Here is a 20,813-nt window from a genome sequence, read left to right on the forward strand (position 1 = left end):
AGCTTCGCTGAAATCGTCGCCGACGAGAGAGGGGTGAACAATGCAGATAGTACACATTGTTAGTAACGCGTGCGTCGCTTGAGACTCGGGACTCAATACGAGAAGCATCGATGACCGAGATTCTCGAGACGAGAAAATCATCGAGAACTAAGTCGAGGTCGGTACCTTCTCAATACTCGATGACCTGACTTCTCAAAACCTAAAGCATCGATGACCTTTTGGTGAACCGGATGCCCTCCCCTAGTGACAGTTGTCACATTGTGGCAGGTAACGGTTAAAATGAACTTGACCGCTGACAAGGTCCTTGACCCGCTGAGAACCGTGCTTCCACCGTAGTAGGTAGACCTCATGACCTTTGACCTGAATACAAGGTATAATTTTCCTTTCTACAAGATTAGCATACAGTTCAGTAAAATGTTCAATAATTTTAAGCTGTGTAAGGTAAAACAATGAAAAATAAGATGTCACCAAGTCGGTGATAATGATAAGTGTACCAGTGCATCAGCTTGTAGTCTGTTTAGTTTAGATCAAGTGTGGAGTTAACTTTCCTGGCTGTCAATAAGCAACATCAATCAGTTGAATGACGAATGACGTCAACCGCAAATTATTTTATTATGTTGGCAAGGGATTTTAGTATGACTGACCCATTAAGCATTAAAACAAACAAAAAAAACAAAAAAACCAAACAAACAAAAATCAAAACATCAAAACCAAAAACCTAAAAAAAAAAAAAACCCCAAAAGCAAACCAAAAAGACTCCCCCCCCCCCTTAAAAAAAAACCCCAACAAACTTTTTGATCATCCAGAAGACAACATATGACGTAGTTGGTGTACTCTAGATTTTCCCTTCCATTTATCTAGGCCAATTAATTGTAATATGGGTCAAGTATCTCGCAGTCGTTGCCAATAGCCAATGAATGAACACTTTGCGACGACACACGAATCTGACGTCCTACCGCTAGGTCAGTGATGTCACAATTCAAATACACTGATTACAAGAAAACTCCACATTTTAAAAATATATTATATTTTTTTTACCAATTCCACACAATCACTACCCAATCATTGCTGGGCGGATAGATGGGTCAGAGAAAATACAATCAGAACCCCTCCCAGAAAAAAAAAAACAACCACCCCCCCGCCCCCTTTAAAAAACCCAAACAAATAAACCAAAAATAACAAAAACTAAAAAAAATAAACAAAATCAAAAGAATAGAACAAGCAAAAAAAAAAAAAAAAAAAGAAAAAGAAAGAAGAAAGAAACACAAAATAAAATAAAACAAAGCACCTCTGAGCACTATTTATGGATACTGACGCTATATCAAATAAAATTATAATAACAAAAACAAAACAAACTCCACTGCTCTCAGGATCAATGCCTTTCCATTGCTAGTGACAGTGAAGTGAGGCGTGAGATCAAACAACTGAGCAATCAGAACCTTCATTGCTACAAAACAGGAGATTGTAAATGAAAGCAATGGAAGCAAAACTAGACTTTTGTTTATGATGGGAAAGTTTATTTTATACAGATTGGACTGCTCGGACATATTTAAAAAAAAAAAACAGAAAAAAAAAAGTATCACAGATTGAAGCTGCCATTTGCAACTCGGTAGATAAAAGAACTTATATAATACACTGTTGGCTGTCTTTACCATTCTAATGTCTCAAGTAGGAAGCGGAGGAGGGGGATGGAGGAGGAGAATGTGGAGGAGGAAAAGGTGGAAGAGAGGGAAAGGTAGGTGAGATAGTTAAGGAGAGTAGGGAGAGATGTGAAGTTCTGATTTTTTATTTATTTTTCCTTTTTTTTTCAAATCTTTTTATTTTTAGTTTTAAGCACGTTTGTTTAATAAATCAGAATGTTTTTTGTTTTTTTTTTCTTTAAAGCACAGGGACAGCCTAAATCAAAATGTATCTATTTGCAGGTCTGATAACCCAAATTATTATGGGCTCATTGTTGTAATGGAACTACTCTCAAGCCAACGTGAAATATTGACCATTACAACAATGTTAAAATAGGTCAATAATTGCGTTCGGTTATCAGACCTGACAATATGTGCATCTAGGCCTCAATCCATAACCATTAGTAATAAAAATTAGGTTCTTTGGCATTGTAATTAATTCTATAACTCCACCAATATTATTCATTTTAAAAACTGAAATCTAATTTTTTCTTAAAAGTTTATTGGTTTTTTTTCCTTTTTCCCTATATTTTTTTTCTCTGTTCCTTTGTTTTCTTTTTTCCCTTTTCTTCTTCTTCTTTTTCTTCTATAACACATTCCCATAAACCTGCAATTTCAAAATTCAAAAATAAATTAGAAAGATCAATATTAGATATACAGTTAGTCAGTCAACTGGACTATCGGCCTTGACGAGACCGAACATTAAAAGTCACTGTCATCAAGGTCATCTCGTGGAGGCTGGTTACGCCCCCTTTGAGGTGGTGCCCCGCCCATTCCTTGGATATCGTCGTCGTCGTCGTCATCATCGTCATCATCCAAATCAATATCAGAATCTCCAGATTCTTCCGATTCGTCCTGTGAACAAAATATGTTTTCAGACACATTACATCATGTCCATTTATTGCTTCATTTATTCTCCAAGAAGGAAAATTGCCTTCATGAACAATAATCGTATCATCATCATCATCATCATGATTATTATTATTATTATTATTATTATTATTATTATTATTATTATTATTATTATTATTATTATTATTATTATTATTATTATTATTATTATACCACAATTCATAAAGTACAACTTGCTTGTTAGACTCAATTTTTTAGGATAACTAATCTTTAACTGTTAACACTTTTTTATTTTTTTTATTATCAAAAAAAAAAAAAGATCAAGGCAACATTCATAGGACTTTTGGAAATTTCATCTCCCCCCCCCCCCCACTCCCCCCAAAAAAAATCCAACCTTGACCCACTTATCATATTTACTGAAAGATACTGATACCGATAGTGCAGACGTACTAATTTGGAACAATTCCTTGACCCAGTGGAAGAACCACTCCCACGCTTACTCTACTCTACCATCATTCACCAGCCACACTACAACTTTTATATCGTGTTATAATGACAAGCATACCACCATCACCATATAGTAAACCGTAGTCACACAACCACAATACAAGTAAGAAGGTCAGCAGGTAGATTCTCAACATCCCATATAACTGCTAAATTGTGATGAACTGTCATCCGTATTTCTATCTCCCAATAAAACATTAATTAAATTGCGAAGAAAATTTAAAGGAAAATAAAAAAGAGAACCTGAACACACACACACACACACAAACACACACACACACAACCACACAACAAAACAACTAACAAAAAAAAAAAACAAAAAAAAACCCCAACCCCCCAAACAAAACAAACAACAACAAAACCCCTCAACTCCCCCCCCCCCAAAAAAAAAAAAAAAACCCCAAAAAAAACAAACAAAAAAACAACAAACAACAAAACAAATCCCCCCCCCCCATACACACACACACACACACACACACACACACACACACACACACACACACACATACAAACAAACATTAAAAAAACCAACAACATCTGCCCCCCCCCCCCACTCCTCCCCCATAAAAGAAAAAATCAATCTAAAGCTATACATTAAGATCACACTACCATACGTGGCATATCAGGTTTATCTTGCCTACTACTACCACCATGGCTACTTCTACTGCTAAGCCATGACGGTCACCAGGTCACCACGACTGTAAACCACGCCCTTTGAGATAAGACTGTGTACATACATAACTCCCACAGGAGAAACGAGTACGGGGACGACGACGGGTGACGGTGACGATACGCCACAGCAGATTGAAGTGAAAACTATGATGAAATTGGCCTCAGTGACCCCGATGGTCTCATACCTATTACCTTACCTAGATGGGGTTTTAATACGGTCTCAATGAATCCTAAGCATGGCTGTATTATTTGAATAGGGATTTTCATCATCATCATCATCATCATCATCATCATCATCATCATCATCATCATCATCATCAACCTCTTATAGCGCCTACTATTATCATTAATATCACAACTTTAAGGCTAAGACAGACTCACCTCACTAATGTCTGGGTTCATGGTGCCAGTAACTCTGTTTCCTCCTCTTTGTTGTCCGGCGGCTGGAGGAAAAAAAAAGGGGAAAAATGACTGTAACTGACTGCAAGGTCTCTAGGAGAGGACACCAACCTCTCCCCTTCCATTTACCCACACTCCTCACAAGGTACAAGATAACAAACACTGAATAAACAAAAATAAATATGAGCATTTATAAAGAACAATTCCACAGATTGACCATGCCCAATGCGCTTCACAATGTTTTATTTTATTTCCCCAGCAGGCCATATGGAACCAAATTTCCATTTCGTACAGTACCAGCCACCTGTTTGGCGCCCTTTTTGTACTAACACTCTTACAATATCCATCACTGTCTAAACCCAGATACTCATTCACACCTTTCTCGAATGGAATAACCCGCCGAACAATGTGATCAACATCCTGTGCTCATGATCAGAACTTCAGAACATTACTCGAAGGACTGTTCTTCTTTGAAAAGTTACAGTAACAAACACTCAAGGGCCTTTTTGCAACTCAATTATCCAAATCCAGATCCAAAATTGAAATCAAAGTACAATTACGACCAATTTCTTCAAAACAGTACACTATGTGAAGAATTTCCCATACACGGGCTACAAGTCTATAACTATGTACCCTGCCATACATTGACAAAATAATATAACCTTGCTCACTTTTAAAACAAGTCTGCTCACAATTGTATAATATTGCAATTAATAAGTGCACACTAAAAAACTGTTCCATTCCACAAGGCATCATGTTTTAGAATAATAATAAAAAAAAAAATTATTATCATTATTATTATTATCATCATCATCATCATCATCATCATCATCATAATCATCAATCATTATTATTATTATTATTATTATTATTATTATTATTATTATTATTATTATTATTATTATTATTATTATTATTATTATTATTATTATTATTATTATTTTTTTTTTTTTTTTTTTTTTTTTTTGGTATCATTCTACGTTATCTGTCCACTAAATAAGGGTGACTACTGTGTCTATATTATATCTGGTCTGGCAAAGAGTACAATAATTGTCACTGTGTGTGCATGCAAGTGTGCATCTTCTTTTTTGCTTTTAATGTTATTAAGCCTTTAATCGGTTGACAGGGAAAGAATTGAAGGAAATAAATGCAATGGTTTTGATAGTTGACAGTTGCTCTAGGTTACCTATCTTCTCAACAGAGAGTGAGACACTGTGTCTATTTTTACACGCGTCCAATCACAATAATCACTGAAATTTGTTTTCAGTTGTTTTTTTTTTTTAATTTTTCGTTTTTTGGTTGAACTTGGTTAGGTTGACAGCGAAAGAAGAGGTGAAAGACAAAGAGATGAAAAACAAACAAAAAAGAAATTAATTAATCAAATTTTTGAGAGTTTTATTCCTGGTATCTATAGCATTTCACAGATCATAACAAAGTACCACAACAAAAGATTTAATAATGAAACAAATAATATTGTTTCAACAACTAGTCTAACAATTAAAAGACTCGTGAAGGAAGACCAGATAATTTCAAAGAAATATTTTTTACAGCGGATGCTGAATACAAAAATACAATTTCCAGAAGAAAAACAAAACACCCCCCTCTCCCAAAATAATTTAAAAAAAAAACAACAGCAATAACAAGAAAAAAAAAGAAACGAACCCAACAAAAAAACCCAAACCAAACCAAAACAAACAAACAAACAAAAAAAAAAAAATTTTGATCAGGGATAATAATTATCCTCAAACTTTGAAAGAAGGTAAAATTGTTTGTTTCGTCAATTCAATTTAAGCATCCAGGATAATAAAGTCTAAATTTAAGCACCACCTACACACCTCATGCCAAGTGATAGATCAAGCCATTTTTGCCCCTTTCACCTACAGTCTCGATATATCTCAATAGGTGTGTATGAAGCAGTGTAGAACAAAGCAGGGGAAAAAATAACGAGAAAAAGAGCAGTTTAACTCCCTTACACACAGGGCCCTTTTTTAAACCTACATCAGTGCCTGCTCCCCAATTTGTCTCCTACGTAGGTACCATTAGAACTACAACTGAGCAAAACTTTAATGTCAAATTGTAGTTGTTCCAGGTGACTATACAGTGTGTTACTGATGCTTGGATTTGATGGGAGGAATGTGCATCTTAGGTCTTCAAGAGGTTGACATTCAAGTTTCATTGTGGTGTTGACATAAGGGAAAGGAAGGGGACGTATCTTTTGTAATTTTGAGTGGAATGTGTTGTGTTCTTAGTTGAAAGATGATGTTTTGCTGGTGTCTTGTGAGGGTATCAGCCTTTACAGGAGTGGTCATATGGGTAAACATACATCTACCCGTAGTGCTCATTGCCCAACTGGTCATCCATACTTCTCTCAATGAATCACAGTGAATGAAACACTCAACACAAATGTCAACAAAACACGATGAATGAAACACTACAGTCTTTCATTCACAATATTTTTTTTTGGATAAAGGGGGAACTCAAAACATTCACATCACCTCCTATCCAATCCAATATTGTAAGATGCATGAGACATGATGCAAATATTATCTATGTACAATTCCAAATTATGTAAAACTAAAACCTCGTAAGCTATTAACAAAACAGTGATAGTAACTCTCTTAAAGATTCTGAGGATACAATCTGTCTTCGTAAATTAAATTAAAGCTTTCACTCTATTTCATTATTGCTATTCAAACCTCAATGCCAAACTTTAAACACCAAAATTTGAAACAGAATGATAACAGATTAGGAATTCAATAAAAACATGTCATTTTCAACTTGGAAACTACTTAGGCTGATCATAATTTAGCCAGTAAAAATGACCATCATCATTTGAAGCTGGAGAAGTCGAAGACTTCGCAACATTTGCTGGCTGTGCATCTTGTCGATGTGTAATATGATCTGCAAAAACGGTGCATCTTAAAGTTTGGACAAATATAAAAAACTGAGAAAATCTATTATATCTAATTGCCTTTGGATTTGACTATCACCCCAATTAGACGTGGAATTTAACAAATATCTTTCATTCCTTAAAAACAAACAAAATAAAAGAAAGCAAAAATACTCCCCCACCCAAAAAACCCAAAGAAGCAAAAAAAAAAAACCCAAAAAACCCAACAAAAACAAACATAAAAAACAAACACCAAAAAAAACCCAACAAAACAAAACCTAACATCACAGGTAATGGAATGTTGTCCAAATTTTAAAGATATCTTTAACTCACACCCTCTGTCAAATACTTAAAAGAAACAAAAAAATTCAGATCATTGTGCCATATTATTTCAATTCTTATGTCGACAGAAAAGCAGACAATTATTGAGAAGAATATATATATATATATATATATATATATATATATATATATATATATATATATATATATATATATATATATATATATATATATATATATATATATATATCAACCATTGGTAAAATCAACAAGGATGGACAGTGATTGAAACTGAACCAGGACGCCCATGTTAATATAAAAAGCTGTTCCTTGGGATTGACCGTCAATGAGAACATGATATGACACTCAAAGTTATAAATAGACTGAATGATGGATTGAAAAAAATCAGGCAAAGAAATATTCTTGCTTAGTACAATTAAATCACTTTTGTACACGTCATTTAAATCCATCTGTGCATTACTCCTCATATAAATTATCATGCAAAGCAACTTTGTATATTTCACTAACTTCATAGTCAATTGTAGTAAAGATTTTTGACTGATCGTTTAAAATGTTATGAACCTATGCTTCCTTTGCATAGCCTAATCCTCCTATGATATTATTACATGGCATTGTGTATTATTTGGAATGCCTGAGAGGAAATCGTAAGGTCATTATAAGTAACGTTACTTGGGATTGCCATACAAGGCATCATAAAAATACACTTTTATTATTACCCACATAGAACTGCAGAGAAACTAATTTAAAATTAAATGGTATTCAAATTTCTAAGAAAAAAAACAAAAACTGAACAACTCCCCTCGAAATATATTTGTGAATTACTACTTACCTTCAGGTCGGACTCTATTCATTGGTGGTCGATTTTCTGCATTCAGATCATCGGAATCATTGTCATCATCATCGTCATCATTTCCTGAGGGAAAGAAAAAAAAAATGTCAATGGCAATGAAATTACACAGAAGGAATACTTGCCAAATTGGCATGGATAAGAAGACTAACATTTAAGACCAGAAAATATTTGATTTGTATTTAAATTTCCCAGATTTTTAATATACTCGATATCCAACATTAATCTTAATCCAGCAGGCCCTAGGGAACCAAATATCCATTTCACACAATGATAATTGACATATTCAAACCACTGGTTGTACAAGATATTTTAAACTATCCTTAACAGCAGATAGCAAAGTTATATTTCCCATCTGAATAAAGTGGTTCAGATATGTGATGTTCCTTACCCAAGTACCAACTGGTACATAACCCAGGATTTGAAAAAAAAATTCACTCTATCAATGCTCATTTCTGTTAATTTTATAAAAAGTTCAGACACAGTTGCCACTCAGCCATCAAATTATCTCTATGTATCAAGGTGTAGTGGTAAGATATTCAGCTCACTGTCACCCCACTATAGTAATCTGGTGGTAACTCCGTAGAAAATTTTATAAAAGAGATTACTTGTGCAAGATCCATCAGAATAAATAAATGGTGTAAAACCGAATAGCAAGGAAAAAATGATCTTCGCTCACCAAACATGTCCTTTTCATCTTGGTCATCATCGTCGTCATCGTCTGGAGAAATCTGTTGGTGTTTCCTCTCCTCTGTCCTGATCTTGTCTGCCATCATCTTCAGCTGCTGTTCTGTTTCCTAAATATACCAATACAATGGGGGGAAAACCTTTATATAGGCATAACATATAAGTATGGTATAAAACAAACTTTGGGGATTGAATGTAATCAGGGCAATGATAGAGTGACTAGTTCCATTCCACATTGTCATTATTTTTACTAGATCTAAAGTGACCATTTACTGCTGGGTGAACAGATCAGCAGAAAAAAAAAAAAAATCCCAAAATTCAGTTGATTCATTTTAGGAAATGAGAGGGTGACAAATACAACCATGCCACCTTAGTCAACATTATTACAAAACTTAAACTGGTACAATCTTACTGTAAAAATAAAACAAGAGCAATGGGTGACCTTTTCACTTTCATCTGGTATTATGTCGTGGTGATTCTTTGGATTTTTTTTGGGTACAACATTGACAACATTTACTTTTATTTTTGGCATTAAGTCTCCCCTATATATAATGCCATATTAAAGCAGTGCAGCACATATCTATTTATATTTAAATGGAATTTCATGTTAAAAAATATACGATTTTTCACTGATTGGCAAGCCTGCATTTGCTTTTGAATAAGAATTATAACAATCAACGATCAACCAACATTGCTAACATTACACTATACATTGGTGATCGTCTAAATGCCTGCCTCCTTAATGCTGTTTGCCAAAATGCCTGCTAATTTAGTAAAAACAATAAATTTTTCTGAAAAATATAACCCTAAATGCCCGCCTTTTGAAACACATTTCGTCTCAATATCCACAAATCACAAGAAATATAAATGAGTACCCTACTAGAGACAGTGACGGATAGTTCAAGAGTGCTAGTACAAAGAAGATGCCTAAAAGCTGACTTGTTCTCTATGAAATGAAAATTTGGTTATAGATGGCCTGCTGGGATAACAAACAAAGCATTGTGGAGCACATTGATCAATGTTGAATCAGTTGAAATTCTATAAATGTTATATCAGAGACAGAGAGGAATGCAGTTTGTATGAATATAATGAGAAAGAATAAGCCCATATACAATACATTGATGGGAGAGAAGATTGGACAGAATGAGTAAACTGCTTGAATTTGCATTTACTTTCGAGGAATCAAAACAATATGTTCACTGTGAAGGATCTCGGTGTGTTTTGAATTTAGTAACTTTTGTTGTGATGACTATATTATTATAATATTCACCATTTTATAAGCTTATCACATCTTGTTCAAGCAAAGTAAATCACTGAAATTTCCCTTTGGAGGACAATAAAGATTTATTCATCATTATAATTATGAATAATAATTCATCTTGCTCTTGACCAACTTTGTCTAACTCACTATTCTGCCTAAATGCTCTTTTTTCTGCGTCCAAACCAAAAGACATTTAGGCAATCAACATTATAATAATATCAATAAAGCCACAAACCTCAAGTTTGTCGTGTTCGACCCTGTTTTGTTCTTCCAGCTGTGTTTCCAGGAAGGCTAAGTTACGGAATTTGATCATGTACGACTCGTAAAGTTTTTGTAGATCTTCCTCCAGTCTTTCATACTCGTCCATATATGCTGGTCTGGAGAAAGTCAAGAATAGCATGGGATCAGTGTGGGTTGTAAAAAAAGAATTTTAACTTTTTACAAAGTCTGCCATGAAGCAAGAGATAATCCCTGTTTCTGTTACCTATAATGGACAATAATAATAGATTGATACCTATAGGATATGGCACTAGTCTACTGCAAAGTACTTTCCACCAGATCTAACAGACCCAGTAACCCAATCAATGCTGGGTGGATGGAGGAAATTTTGTAAAATGCTTTTCTAATGGGTATACTATTGAGCTTGGGTTTAGATACATTTTCGTACAGTTTGATGAGATTGCAATGACAATATTGTGTCACTCTATTTCTATAATCATTTCAGCCAATCTTTTACATACATTTATTTTGTAGTTGAAGAAAAATTTTGCATTATGAAAACTATTGGTATTACTGAAAAGTTCAAAGACCTGTCAAAAATGCGCATTTTCCCCATTTATCTTAATCTTTTGTGACCAAAATCAAATAAGTCAAAGGGAAAAATCAAGAAATATACAAAACTCCTCTTAAATGTGGTAAAAAGGAATCAAAATAAAGTTTATGAACAGAAAAATCGTAAATTTTATAAAATTCTGAAATGAAAAATTAAAAAAAGACGGTTCTCCCACTCAAAAAAGCAAAATTAAACCCCCCCTCCCACTTCAAAAACAAACACAAAAAAGTCCTCTCTCTAAAAAAAATGAAAACCTTCTCTCTCTCTCCCTCTTTTAAAAAAATATATAATTGGACAAATTGGAAAGCTCTCTAACTCTATAGACTCACCGGACACTTTGTAATGTTTGCAGTCGTTTGTTGTTACGTTCGAGTTCACTCTTCCTCTTCTCGATTTTGGCTTCTAGATTTGCTTCATCTGAAGCCACATTGTCTAACATAGTCACTGTCTTCTGGATCTCTTGCTGGATGGCAATAGAAATTATATATTATATAAATCACACATACATTTCATACATCATAAGGAAATTGGGTTTACAGACATGAATTACAAGAATGAATCCTTATAACATGATCCTTTACGTGATTTTTATATATCTTATAAAGACTTTTAAAAGTGCATCTATAAGCCTAATATCAATATATTAAAATATATGATTATATTATATAATGCATCAACAAAAGATAAATTAAATAATAAAAATGATTTTTTTTGCAGTATTACATTGATATTCTTTTTTTAAAATGCTAAAAAACTAACATAATGTGCTTTCAACATATCGATATCTCTACACTATTATCTGAATTTCGATTATTTGCAAAATCAGCGATACATTTCTTTGTGATGTTAAAATAAGTTAATCAATTACCCTGAAACCCTTATCTCTTCCTTCTCTACCAATCTTAAAATATTCTTTTAAAAATCTCATTAATAATAATGACGGAAATTATAAACGAATAAAATCAGAATTATTTTGAACCAATAAATAACTAAAAAAAAAAAGAAACATGGCCATAATACTTATATTCAATATAATTGAGATTTTATATAGCCGAATATCCACTAAACAGGCTGAAAGTGCTTTACAAAGGGTCCCTGGCCAACAGCATCATGTGCACCATGTAGAACAAGACATGATGCCTGTTAGGCCATATTACAATTTTTTTCAGACTGAGACAAGGATGTTAACGGCCAGGTACTCATTTTACACCTGAATACAGTGACAGAATGTGAGTAAAGGTCCTTTTCCAAGGACTCAGTTATGTGCAGAGCGAGGCTTAAACCCAGGACCTTCTGATCTGAAAGCGAGTGTCATACCACCAGACCACATAGCAGCACGAATCTCTTCATGAATATAAGGTCAATATCTTTTTGCTGTAATTTTAAAAGACTTCAATCAAAAGGTGTGGCAGAAATGATGACCAAAATAGACACAGGCTCTAACCAAACTGATAACATGATGTAAAAAAATACTGACCTGTACTGCTTCTATTGATGCCTGCAATCCACGCTCTACTTCATTGATTTCTAGGGCCTTTGCAACTACCATCACTCTTTGTTCCTTAAAAAATATGATATCATTAAAATAAAGTAAAATAGGACAAGAATGTCAGTTTTAATAGTAATAAAAAACCCAATGATAACCATAATAATAATAATAATAATAATAATAATAATAATAATAATGATGATGATGATGATGATGATGATGATGATGATGATGATGATGATGATGATGATGATGATGATGATGATGATGATGATGATAATAATAATAATAATAATAATAATAATAATAATAATAATGGTGATGTTGTTGTTGTTGTTGATTATAATTATGAGGATGATGACTTATAAATATTCTCATAAATTTTACTTGTATACAATAAAAACTTTAGCATTTATATACGACAATATCCTTAAACGTGCTAAAATGCTTTACATGGAGTCCCTAGAAAATAGCAACACTTAACATGTGGGGCGAGGCATGACATCTGTAAGGCAATATTATATTTTTTTTCAAGCAGGTACTCATTCTACACCGAGGACAATGAGAGAATGTGAGTATAGAGCCATGTTCTTAACAGCCAGGTAGTCATTTTACATGCGAGTATGATGAGAAAATGTGAGTAAAGAGTCTTTTCAAAGGACTAAATTTTACGCTGCTCAGAGTGGACCTCGAACCCCTGACCTACTGGTCTGAAAGTGAGTTTCATACAATGAGATCAAATCAATGTCACACTCTAAATATGAATCATTGTATATGGGATAATTAACTTAATTTAAAAACAAAAAAAACAAAACAAAACAAAAAATAAAACACAATCAAACAAACAAACGAAAATTAGAAGACAGAAACAAAGACAAAATTTAAAAAAAAAAAAAAAAATAAAGTAAAAAAACCCCCAAAAAACAAAAATAACAAACAAACAAAAAAACAAAACAAAAAAAAACAAACAAACAAACCCAAAACAAACCAAAAACAAAGCAGAAATGACAGATTAGGATCTAAGTCGATCAGACACATAATCCTTGTCCCAGTTGAGAAAATAGAAAGGTTTGTACGCAGATTTTGTGATATACAAAACATAAACAAACTTGTAGTCTTAAATGTTGGATCAATTCCAATATGTAGACTATACATTCCATACAAAGTATAACATGAATAATAGTATCTAATTTTTTAAAGACAAACAATTTACCCTGAGATCAACTTCCTTTCCTAACAAATCATAAAGCTGTGCACCCCTCTCTGTAATCTCTGAGGCAAGTCTGCGAGCTTCTTTCAATTCACTTATCTGGTGGTGAGTAAGAAAGAAACAAAACAGTTTTATAAAAATCAATGTGGGTAGATGACAGTATGACGAGATTTTATGTTTTTTCTAAAGAGGAAACATCAAAGAAAAAATAAAATTGTCATTCAGCGGGTATTGCATGGTTTTCGCTGTAGACTATATAAGAATAAAAATACAGTTTATTCAAACCTAAAGTAAATACAAGTTGGTTTCTACTTAACTATTTGAATCAAGAATTTCCATGCAAACTATGATAGTCAAAAATACTGTAATGATTTAAGTAAATAAATAAAATAATAACAATCACAAAAAGAAGACAGAAGAAGAAGAAGAAGAAGAAGAAGAAGAAGAAGAAGAAGAAGAAGAAGAAGAAGAAGAAGAAGAAGAAGAAGAAGAAGAAGAAGAAGATGATGAAGAAGAAGATGAAGAAGAAGAAGAAGCAGAAGAATGTATTATTTAATATAATGTAATTCACAATTTGAGAAAAAAGCAATAAAAAAAAAAGTCACTCAAAGATAAAAACAAGAAAAACGAAACAATGGATCTGAAATGTTATTTACAAAATAAAATTAGAGTAATTTTTCCCCCCATACAAACATTAAAGTAAGTGTGACGAGCGATTTTCTTTCACCGCGTGGTTTCTTTATCATTCGTCATCGTCTCGTTCAAATCCACTTCAAACCTAGTGGACGAGACATATATATTTGCCAAGGCAGATTAACACCTCAAGTAAGATAATCAAAACATGGACAGCCTTTCTCCAATAAAGCTCCAAATCTTTCTAACGGAAATTCTGGTCGTTAGTGGGAAACATTTCCATTGTATAACGGAACACTCACTTTCAGCTTAAGGCTTATTTACCTGTTCAAATTGTCTGCCCATTGTATTCATGCCACCTGCTAATTACCTTTTCCAAACAAGTCGCCATCGTGCGTATGCCCTGAGGTCTTGTCTCGTTCAAGAGTAGCTCAAATTACAATTAAGGTCTAGCTCTCCGGTAATTCTCCGTTATTCTTTCTTACCAAAGCATCTGGATATCATTGGCTATCTAAAACAGGAAGATTCATCTGATTGGCTATTTTCGTTTCACAAAACCAAATTCATATCTGAATCTAATCACACACACGCTAAGAAGCCCAAGAAAGAAGAGCTATCCCTCCAATTTCAAACTTTAAAAAAGTTTGTCATCCCTCGGCTGGAGGTAAAATGAATTATTGGTTAACATTCAAAGTGGAACGAGATATTACTGTGAATTCAATTTAATCTAGCATTACTATTATAGTTTGTGTATATATTTTAATTGTGCTATTCCATGGATGTTCGTAAGTTGGAATACCTGTACAAAACCATATCTATATGTATCTTATTTTATAGTTAACAGTTGTTTATGATCTATGTTATTATTTCATTTATATTCAATATGTATATTGCTTGAATGTCTGTACCCCACCGCCAATCGCCGGCCACACATCATAACCCCAATTATAATTAATAAAAAATAAATAAAGAAATACCAGGGACACAATCCTGTTAAATTCTCATCATGTAAGATAGCTCGACTGTCAGTTGATGTGTAAAACATATACTAACTACCATTATCATGGAGTTACTGCATCTCCTTGCCTTTGTCGGCAAATAAAGGCTATTATGATGTGTCGCTCAGGACGATTCGGTGGCGAAAGACCAACTCGATTGGCATTAAGACCTTGTTGTTTAACTCTCAAATTGAAGGTCCTGGCCATTTTCCTGGTCCTTTTCCGTGTCGTTGGAGCACCCAGTTGTGCCGAATCCCTGCATCCCAGTCCTTGAACACCGGTAAACCCCTGATGTCAGTCTAACTACAACACACTGTTGTGATGTCCAGAAAACTCTGCAAAGCAGGCGCCAACCCTGGAACTAGCTGATACATTTGCCTCAGTCAAACAAGCCGACGGGATAAAGATAAGCCAAACGGGCTTATACCATTTTCAAATGTATTTTCCACAGACACATATGATTATATCAAAGTAAACAAATAAATATATAATAGATTAGATCCACTCAATTAGAGCTATTCTTCCTGATATTAAATAAATACTTATTCTTTCTATCTTTTCCTGTAACAATCTAATTAAACTTTATGTATAGAATTGTTATTATTGCATTTGGGCTTACTATTGTCTTGACTCACTTGTTATTAATACAATTAAGTTATAAGGGATCCTAAGGCAATTCTTGATCTCCCCTAGATTAAACCTGAGCCGTTTGTGATATAGGTTGAGTGGTGCAGCTGGTAACGAGAGCCATAGCGCGCATACTAGTTCGAATCCAGACCATTGAGCTATCGGTTGGACTCGATCCCACAAAAATAACACTCAACCCGCCACAGTAAGATCAACTTTTTTTGCAGTCCACATCTACAATACTAAGCTTACCCTAGAAGAGACATCAAATGATATACTGGAAGAATCCCCACTACCCGATTCCAATGTGTTTGCAACATTGGTTTTCATTGCGTTATACAAGACGGAGGTGATCTTCAGCATTTCTTTCACTGCGTAACCATCAGCACCATAAATCTTCTTTGTGTTGAGCTTAATGTGTGCTTTAGTTGCCTGAGGAAAACAATGTAAAGGGAAAGCAGGTTAACAAATCACAACCAAGTTGCTGTGGGGTTGCTTGAAAACTTCTTCATAGAGAGATATTATAATGCCAACAGGACTGAAGCTACACATATATATATGAGTAAGTTGGATTAATGGGTTTTCATAGGGCACACAACACTATCCTTAAACAAAGATAGTTACAAAAATATTGGCAAAAACATCACTCAACTTGAGAAATGGAAGGGCTCCAAATACCCGATTTATGACGCAGAGCAGTCATCGAAGGCCATAGGACCAAATGGAGAGAACTACCAGAGAAGAAGGTCCAGTAGAAAACTGGATGGAGAAAAGTTGTTGATAGTCTATGCTCCACGAGGAAACAAAGGGCTTAAGTAAGTAAGGTTAATAAATGAGACATATACTTTTTTTTTCTCATCATATTTTATGATCCAAAAGACTTTAAATTTTAACACAACAGAAGAGCTTCTTGCAGTAAATACAAGGGTGCTGAAACTGTGGACTTGAAAAAACATTGAACAAATATCAATAAAACAGTTTCTAAAAATAACAAATCCTTCTTTCTCGCCATAAAGAAAAAGAATACCAACAAATAATGAATAATATTAATAAATAATTATGTATATATAATTATGCGCAAACAAACACAAAAAAACAAACCATGCACATAAACATTCTTTAATATATTGGTGTCTCATATTGAAAAAATGTACCAATCAATCACACAGTAAAACTGCAAGATGAACCATAAATTTGAATTTACAAAGATGCACAAAGAACTTACCATAAATTCTGCTACTGTTTTAATGAAAATGACTCTGTCTTGCTCGGTGTCTATATCTGGGTGTACATCTGCATTTGGGTCATATCTGTCAATGTGAAATAAAGAGAAAGGATGAAATGAAGAAACTTGATCTACTTACGCATGCAAGTGAGTTTGGGTCTTTGGGTAAAGGACTGGATGTGTCTACACATTACATTTTTCTTTTTTTTTTACACTGGTAGAAGTATAGTTTAAAACTAATCATTTAGCACTTTTCCATAGCTAAAAAGTGACTTATTACAGCTGCCATGAATGATACATTTGCAGTTTTGTTGTCATGTGGTATAACATTTCCTTTCTGACCAATAGGTCAGAGGTCTGAGTCCAACTCTGAGCGGCTAAAAGTTGAGTCTTTGGAAAAGACTCTGGGCTCCCTTTCTCTCACTGTACTCAGGTATATAATATTGCCTTACAGGCATCATATCTCATCCTACATGTTAAGTGTTGCTGTTGGATAGGGATCCCTTGTAAAGTGATTTGTAGATATTGTGCTTTGTAAATGCTCAAGTTAAAAAAAAAATTAATACAACCATCAAAATAATAAATAAAAGGTCATCAGTTGACTATAACTATAGTACTAATTTAATTGTACTTAAGAAAAACAAGGAACATGTCAGGGAAATCTTACCTTCTCATAAGCCATATCAAACATTCGTACACCAGCTTGAAATTCGGAGTTCTAAAATTTTCCATAGATATTAATCTTGGAAAGCTTAGTGCTCTCATCATTTCAGTGAAATCTGATTTTAAAAAGAGAGCAAAAAATGAAATAAAATTAATAAAATTATGGCAAGCTCTAAAATTGTGCATTGAACTGCTACTGAGCAAGGAGTGGGAGCTGTATAAAAAATTATCTTTATTATTATTATTATTATTGTTATTATTATTGTTATTATTATCATTATTGTTATTATTATTATTATTATGATTATTATCATAATTACTATTATTATTATCATCATTATTATTTTCATTATCATCACCATGAGAACGAGCCCTAGTTGTGTAATTGTAATGACTTAATGTCTGTTTGCTAAATTTATGGGGAATTTCTTGTTCATGTGCTGAAATTTGTTTTTGAAAACTAATGACTATTACCGATCTGATTTATTACTTTCTCCTTTTGTTTTCCTCAGTTCACTCAAAAAGTCACACCAGGGCCTGTTCTTAAGATGGTGGACTAGTATTTAGAGTCTTTTGACAAAGACTTGAAAAAATTGCCTCTTATATGAGCTGACCAACAAAGTCACATACCAAAATCATGGGGCCTTAGGCCTAGTTCTTGGTTAATCGTTTGATGAGAATTACATCATTTAGTCTCTGACTAGTAAGTGAGATAAGGTCATGTATACATGACCTTTTTCTTTTTCTTTTGTATACATGTGTAGAAACAATGTGCAAGCGTGTATGTTCGTGTATGGCTGTGTCTGTATTTGTAAATGTGTTGATGTTCATACCATGAACCAAACTGAGCATTGTTTACCTCACATGAATTGCCTTTAATTTGGACAATAAAGATTATTATTATTATGTAAACAAAGATTACAGCCATTGTTGTGAGATTAAGAGAGATTTGATTCGTAAGAAAATACATAGGTTAAGAATGACAGAGGCAAAAAGTGATCTTTTGATTTTGACACTGACTTAAAAAAGACTGATCAAGCTCGAGAATTGTTTGTGATAACTTCACCCAAGATTGGAGGGTTCTCTTCGAATAAAAAATGAAAGACGATTAGAAAGTATACTTGAGACAATGTTTATTCTGCTGGTGTTGTGTGGTTGAGTGTTATGCCCTGGCAATAGTTGTTAGGAGTTGACCATACCTTCATTTGGTTGCTAGGTATTCTGAACACCTTATATTATGTTATTGTAGTGGTGTTCCTTATTTGTGGATGTCAGGAGGAGACAAGAAGGATGAATGGATAAGTAGTGTTGGGTCGGTCCTATTTGTGCTGTAAATGTAACTTAGTTTTCGTAAAAAATGTATCGTATTTGTTAATCTTGATTTCCTTTATTTTATCATTGTTAACATTGTCTAGTCGTGAAATATGTACTATCTCCTTCTTTCTCTTCCCTCTGATCAGGCTAAGCTCAGTGCAGTGGCCTGATCTTCCACTCCGAGGGAACTTATCAACGAATTCCCTCTGTCTCTCTTTCTTAGTCTTTTCTTTATGTTGACGTTCAGCTATCTAGCTCTACTGACTCTCTGGCAGTGGCACGAATTGTCACAGTAGTGCCCAATATAATTATTTTATCAACCCAATAATATTTCTTATCATTTGACTAGGTGCGAGTAAAATAACACTAGTAGTATTAATTAAGCGCTGATTTACTTTATACAGTGTGCTGCACGTGAAAGTTGCCTAGCGGACGACTGGCACAGGCAGGACCTTGATCTCTCGACCTGGTGTCTATGTCAGTGTGTCAATAATATCTTTCACTATGCTGGTGTGTCGCCGATGTTTTCTGGATTCACTAGTGGCTTCATAATTATGTTCGTTATTTACTTATTATTTATTACATACGTTGTCTATTTGAATTCTGTTCAACTGACTCAGTGTCATTTTCCCCCATGTACTTATAATATATTGCCCATCATCTTATCGTCTCGAACAGACTACTTATACAAGATAGTGTATTGTGTTCCAGTTCCATTTTAAGTTTCTCTCTCTATCTCTAATTTTCCTCTTTTTGGTAAGTCTCTCTGCCATGCCATGCCTCCCCCTTCCCGCTCCCCACCCTCGACTCCAGAACTGCTTTTTATTACAGCCAAGGTGGCAACTCAGTCTGTGTAAACAAAGCATGATGGAGGCTGGGACCTCTCTCCCTTACCAATACCAAAAAAATCCTCCGACCGCGAGCTAACCCTAATAGAAAAAAAAAAGACAAAAAAAAAAAACAACCTAGGACTGCTTTCAATACTTAAAGAAAAAAAAATGGCGGCGGATAACCAAAACGATGGTCAACAAATCAACAAATGATCAGATTCATAATATATTAGGAAATTTTAATTTTAAACTTTCACTAATCGTTGGTTTGTTCTAGATTTTTAAAATGCTACTATATATCGACAAATTGGACAAATAAACGCCTGACGGTGAAAATAGTAGATTGAAAGAGGCTCTAGCTAGACCGAGGAGCTTTCGGCCGGGAAGGCTTCTCGAAAAAGAAATCTTGGAAATGGAAATAAAAATAAAAAGCACCATTTCACTTCATAAATATTGTTTAATTAGTATAATATGTAATTCACTAAATTGATGGCTTGATATAGAGAAATGATACTAACTCCGTAGATCTTTGAAACTCATTTTGATTCTATTTTCTCAGATCCGTTACTTGCAACTGCTGTGGAATTTCAGTTCGGACGCCCTCTGTAAACAACTTTACCATGGTGAGTAAGGGACGCTACTCTTACTTTTAGTCGGATCTTCGTGATTCAATTGATTAAACCTTTTATTAAATTCATTCATTCATTTATTATTATTATTATTATTATTAGTAGTAGTAGTAGTACTGCGATGTATTCTGCTTCTTCTTATTATTTAATTAAAAGTTAATTTTGATTATTTATTTTAATGTACCTCCACTCCTTTACTCGATTAAAATATTCAAACCTGGTCACCTTGGTGATTTTAGTGTCAGGAAAAATAAACTTAATTACACTGC

General features: G+C 33.8%; 1 protein-coding gene across 2 annotated transcripts; it reads right to left on the bottom strand.

The window, feature by feature from the left end:
- Window positions 1–1,495: 1,495 nt before the first annotated feature.
- Window positions 1,496–20,570, bottom strand: LOC144972459 (clusterin-associated protein 1-like). Of its 2 annotated transcripts, XM_078913653.1 has the most exons (13): window positions 20,434–20,545; window positions 17,776–17,887; window positions 17,109–17,193; window positions 16,136–16,315; window positions 13,629–13,724; window positions 12,404–12,487; window positions 11,256–11,389; window positions 10,330–10,471; window positions 8,826–8,943; window positions 8,129–8,212; window positions 6,896–7,007; window positions 4,089–4,150; window positions 2,259–2,534 (listed from the first exon to the last, which is right to left on the bottom strand). In XM_078913653.1, exons 1-12 carry the CDS (start codon window positions 20,453–20,455, stop codon window positions 4,093–4,095), a joined length of 1,227 nt encoding a protein of 408 aa, XP_078769779.1. In that variant the 5' UTR covers window positions 20,456–20,545; the 3' UTR covers window positions 2,259–2,534; window positions 4,089–4,092. The 2 variants fall into 2 exon arrangements, with proteins under 2 accessions (XP_078769778.1, XP_078769779.1); XM_078913652.1 differs by lacking the exon at window positions 6,896–7,007 and having other exon boundaries at window positions 1,496–2,534; window positions 20,434–20,570.
- Between the last annotated feature and the right edge of the window lie 243 nt (window positions 20,571–20,813).

This window comes from Berghia stephanieae, chromosome 5 (assembly GCF_034508935.2).
Source record: "Berghia stephanieae isolate SIO BIC M18660-M18661 chromosome 5, UCSD_Bste_1.3, whole genome shotgun sequence".
Classification (NCBI taxonomy): domain Eukaryota; kingdom Metazoa; phylum Mollusca; class Gastropoda; order Nudibranchia; family Aeolidiidae; genus Berghia; species Berghia stephanieae.

Bases quoted from the DNA above. Each gene is read 5' to 3' on its own strand.
- LOC144972459 (XM_078913652.1), bottom strand. From the start codon at position 20,455: ATGAGTTTCAAAGATCTACGGA. The intron at 12,488-13,628 runs GTAAATTGTTTG...ATATTTTTTAAG, and splicing joins GAAAGGAAGTTGATCTCAGG to GAACAAAGAGTGATGGTAGT. The intron at 2,535-4,088 runs GTGAGTCTGTCT...TTTTGTTCACAG, and splicing joins TGAACCCAGACATTAGTGAG to GACGAATCGGAAGAATCTGG.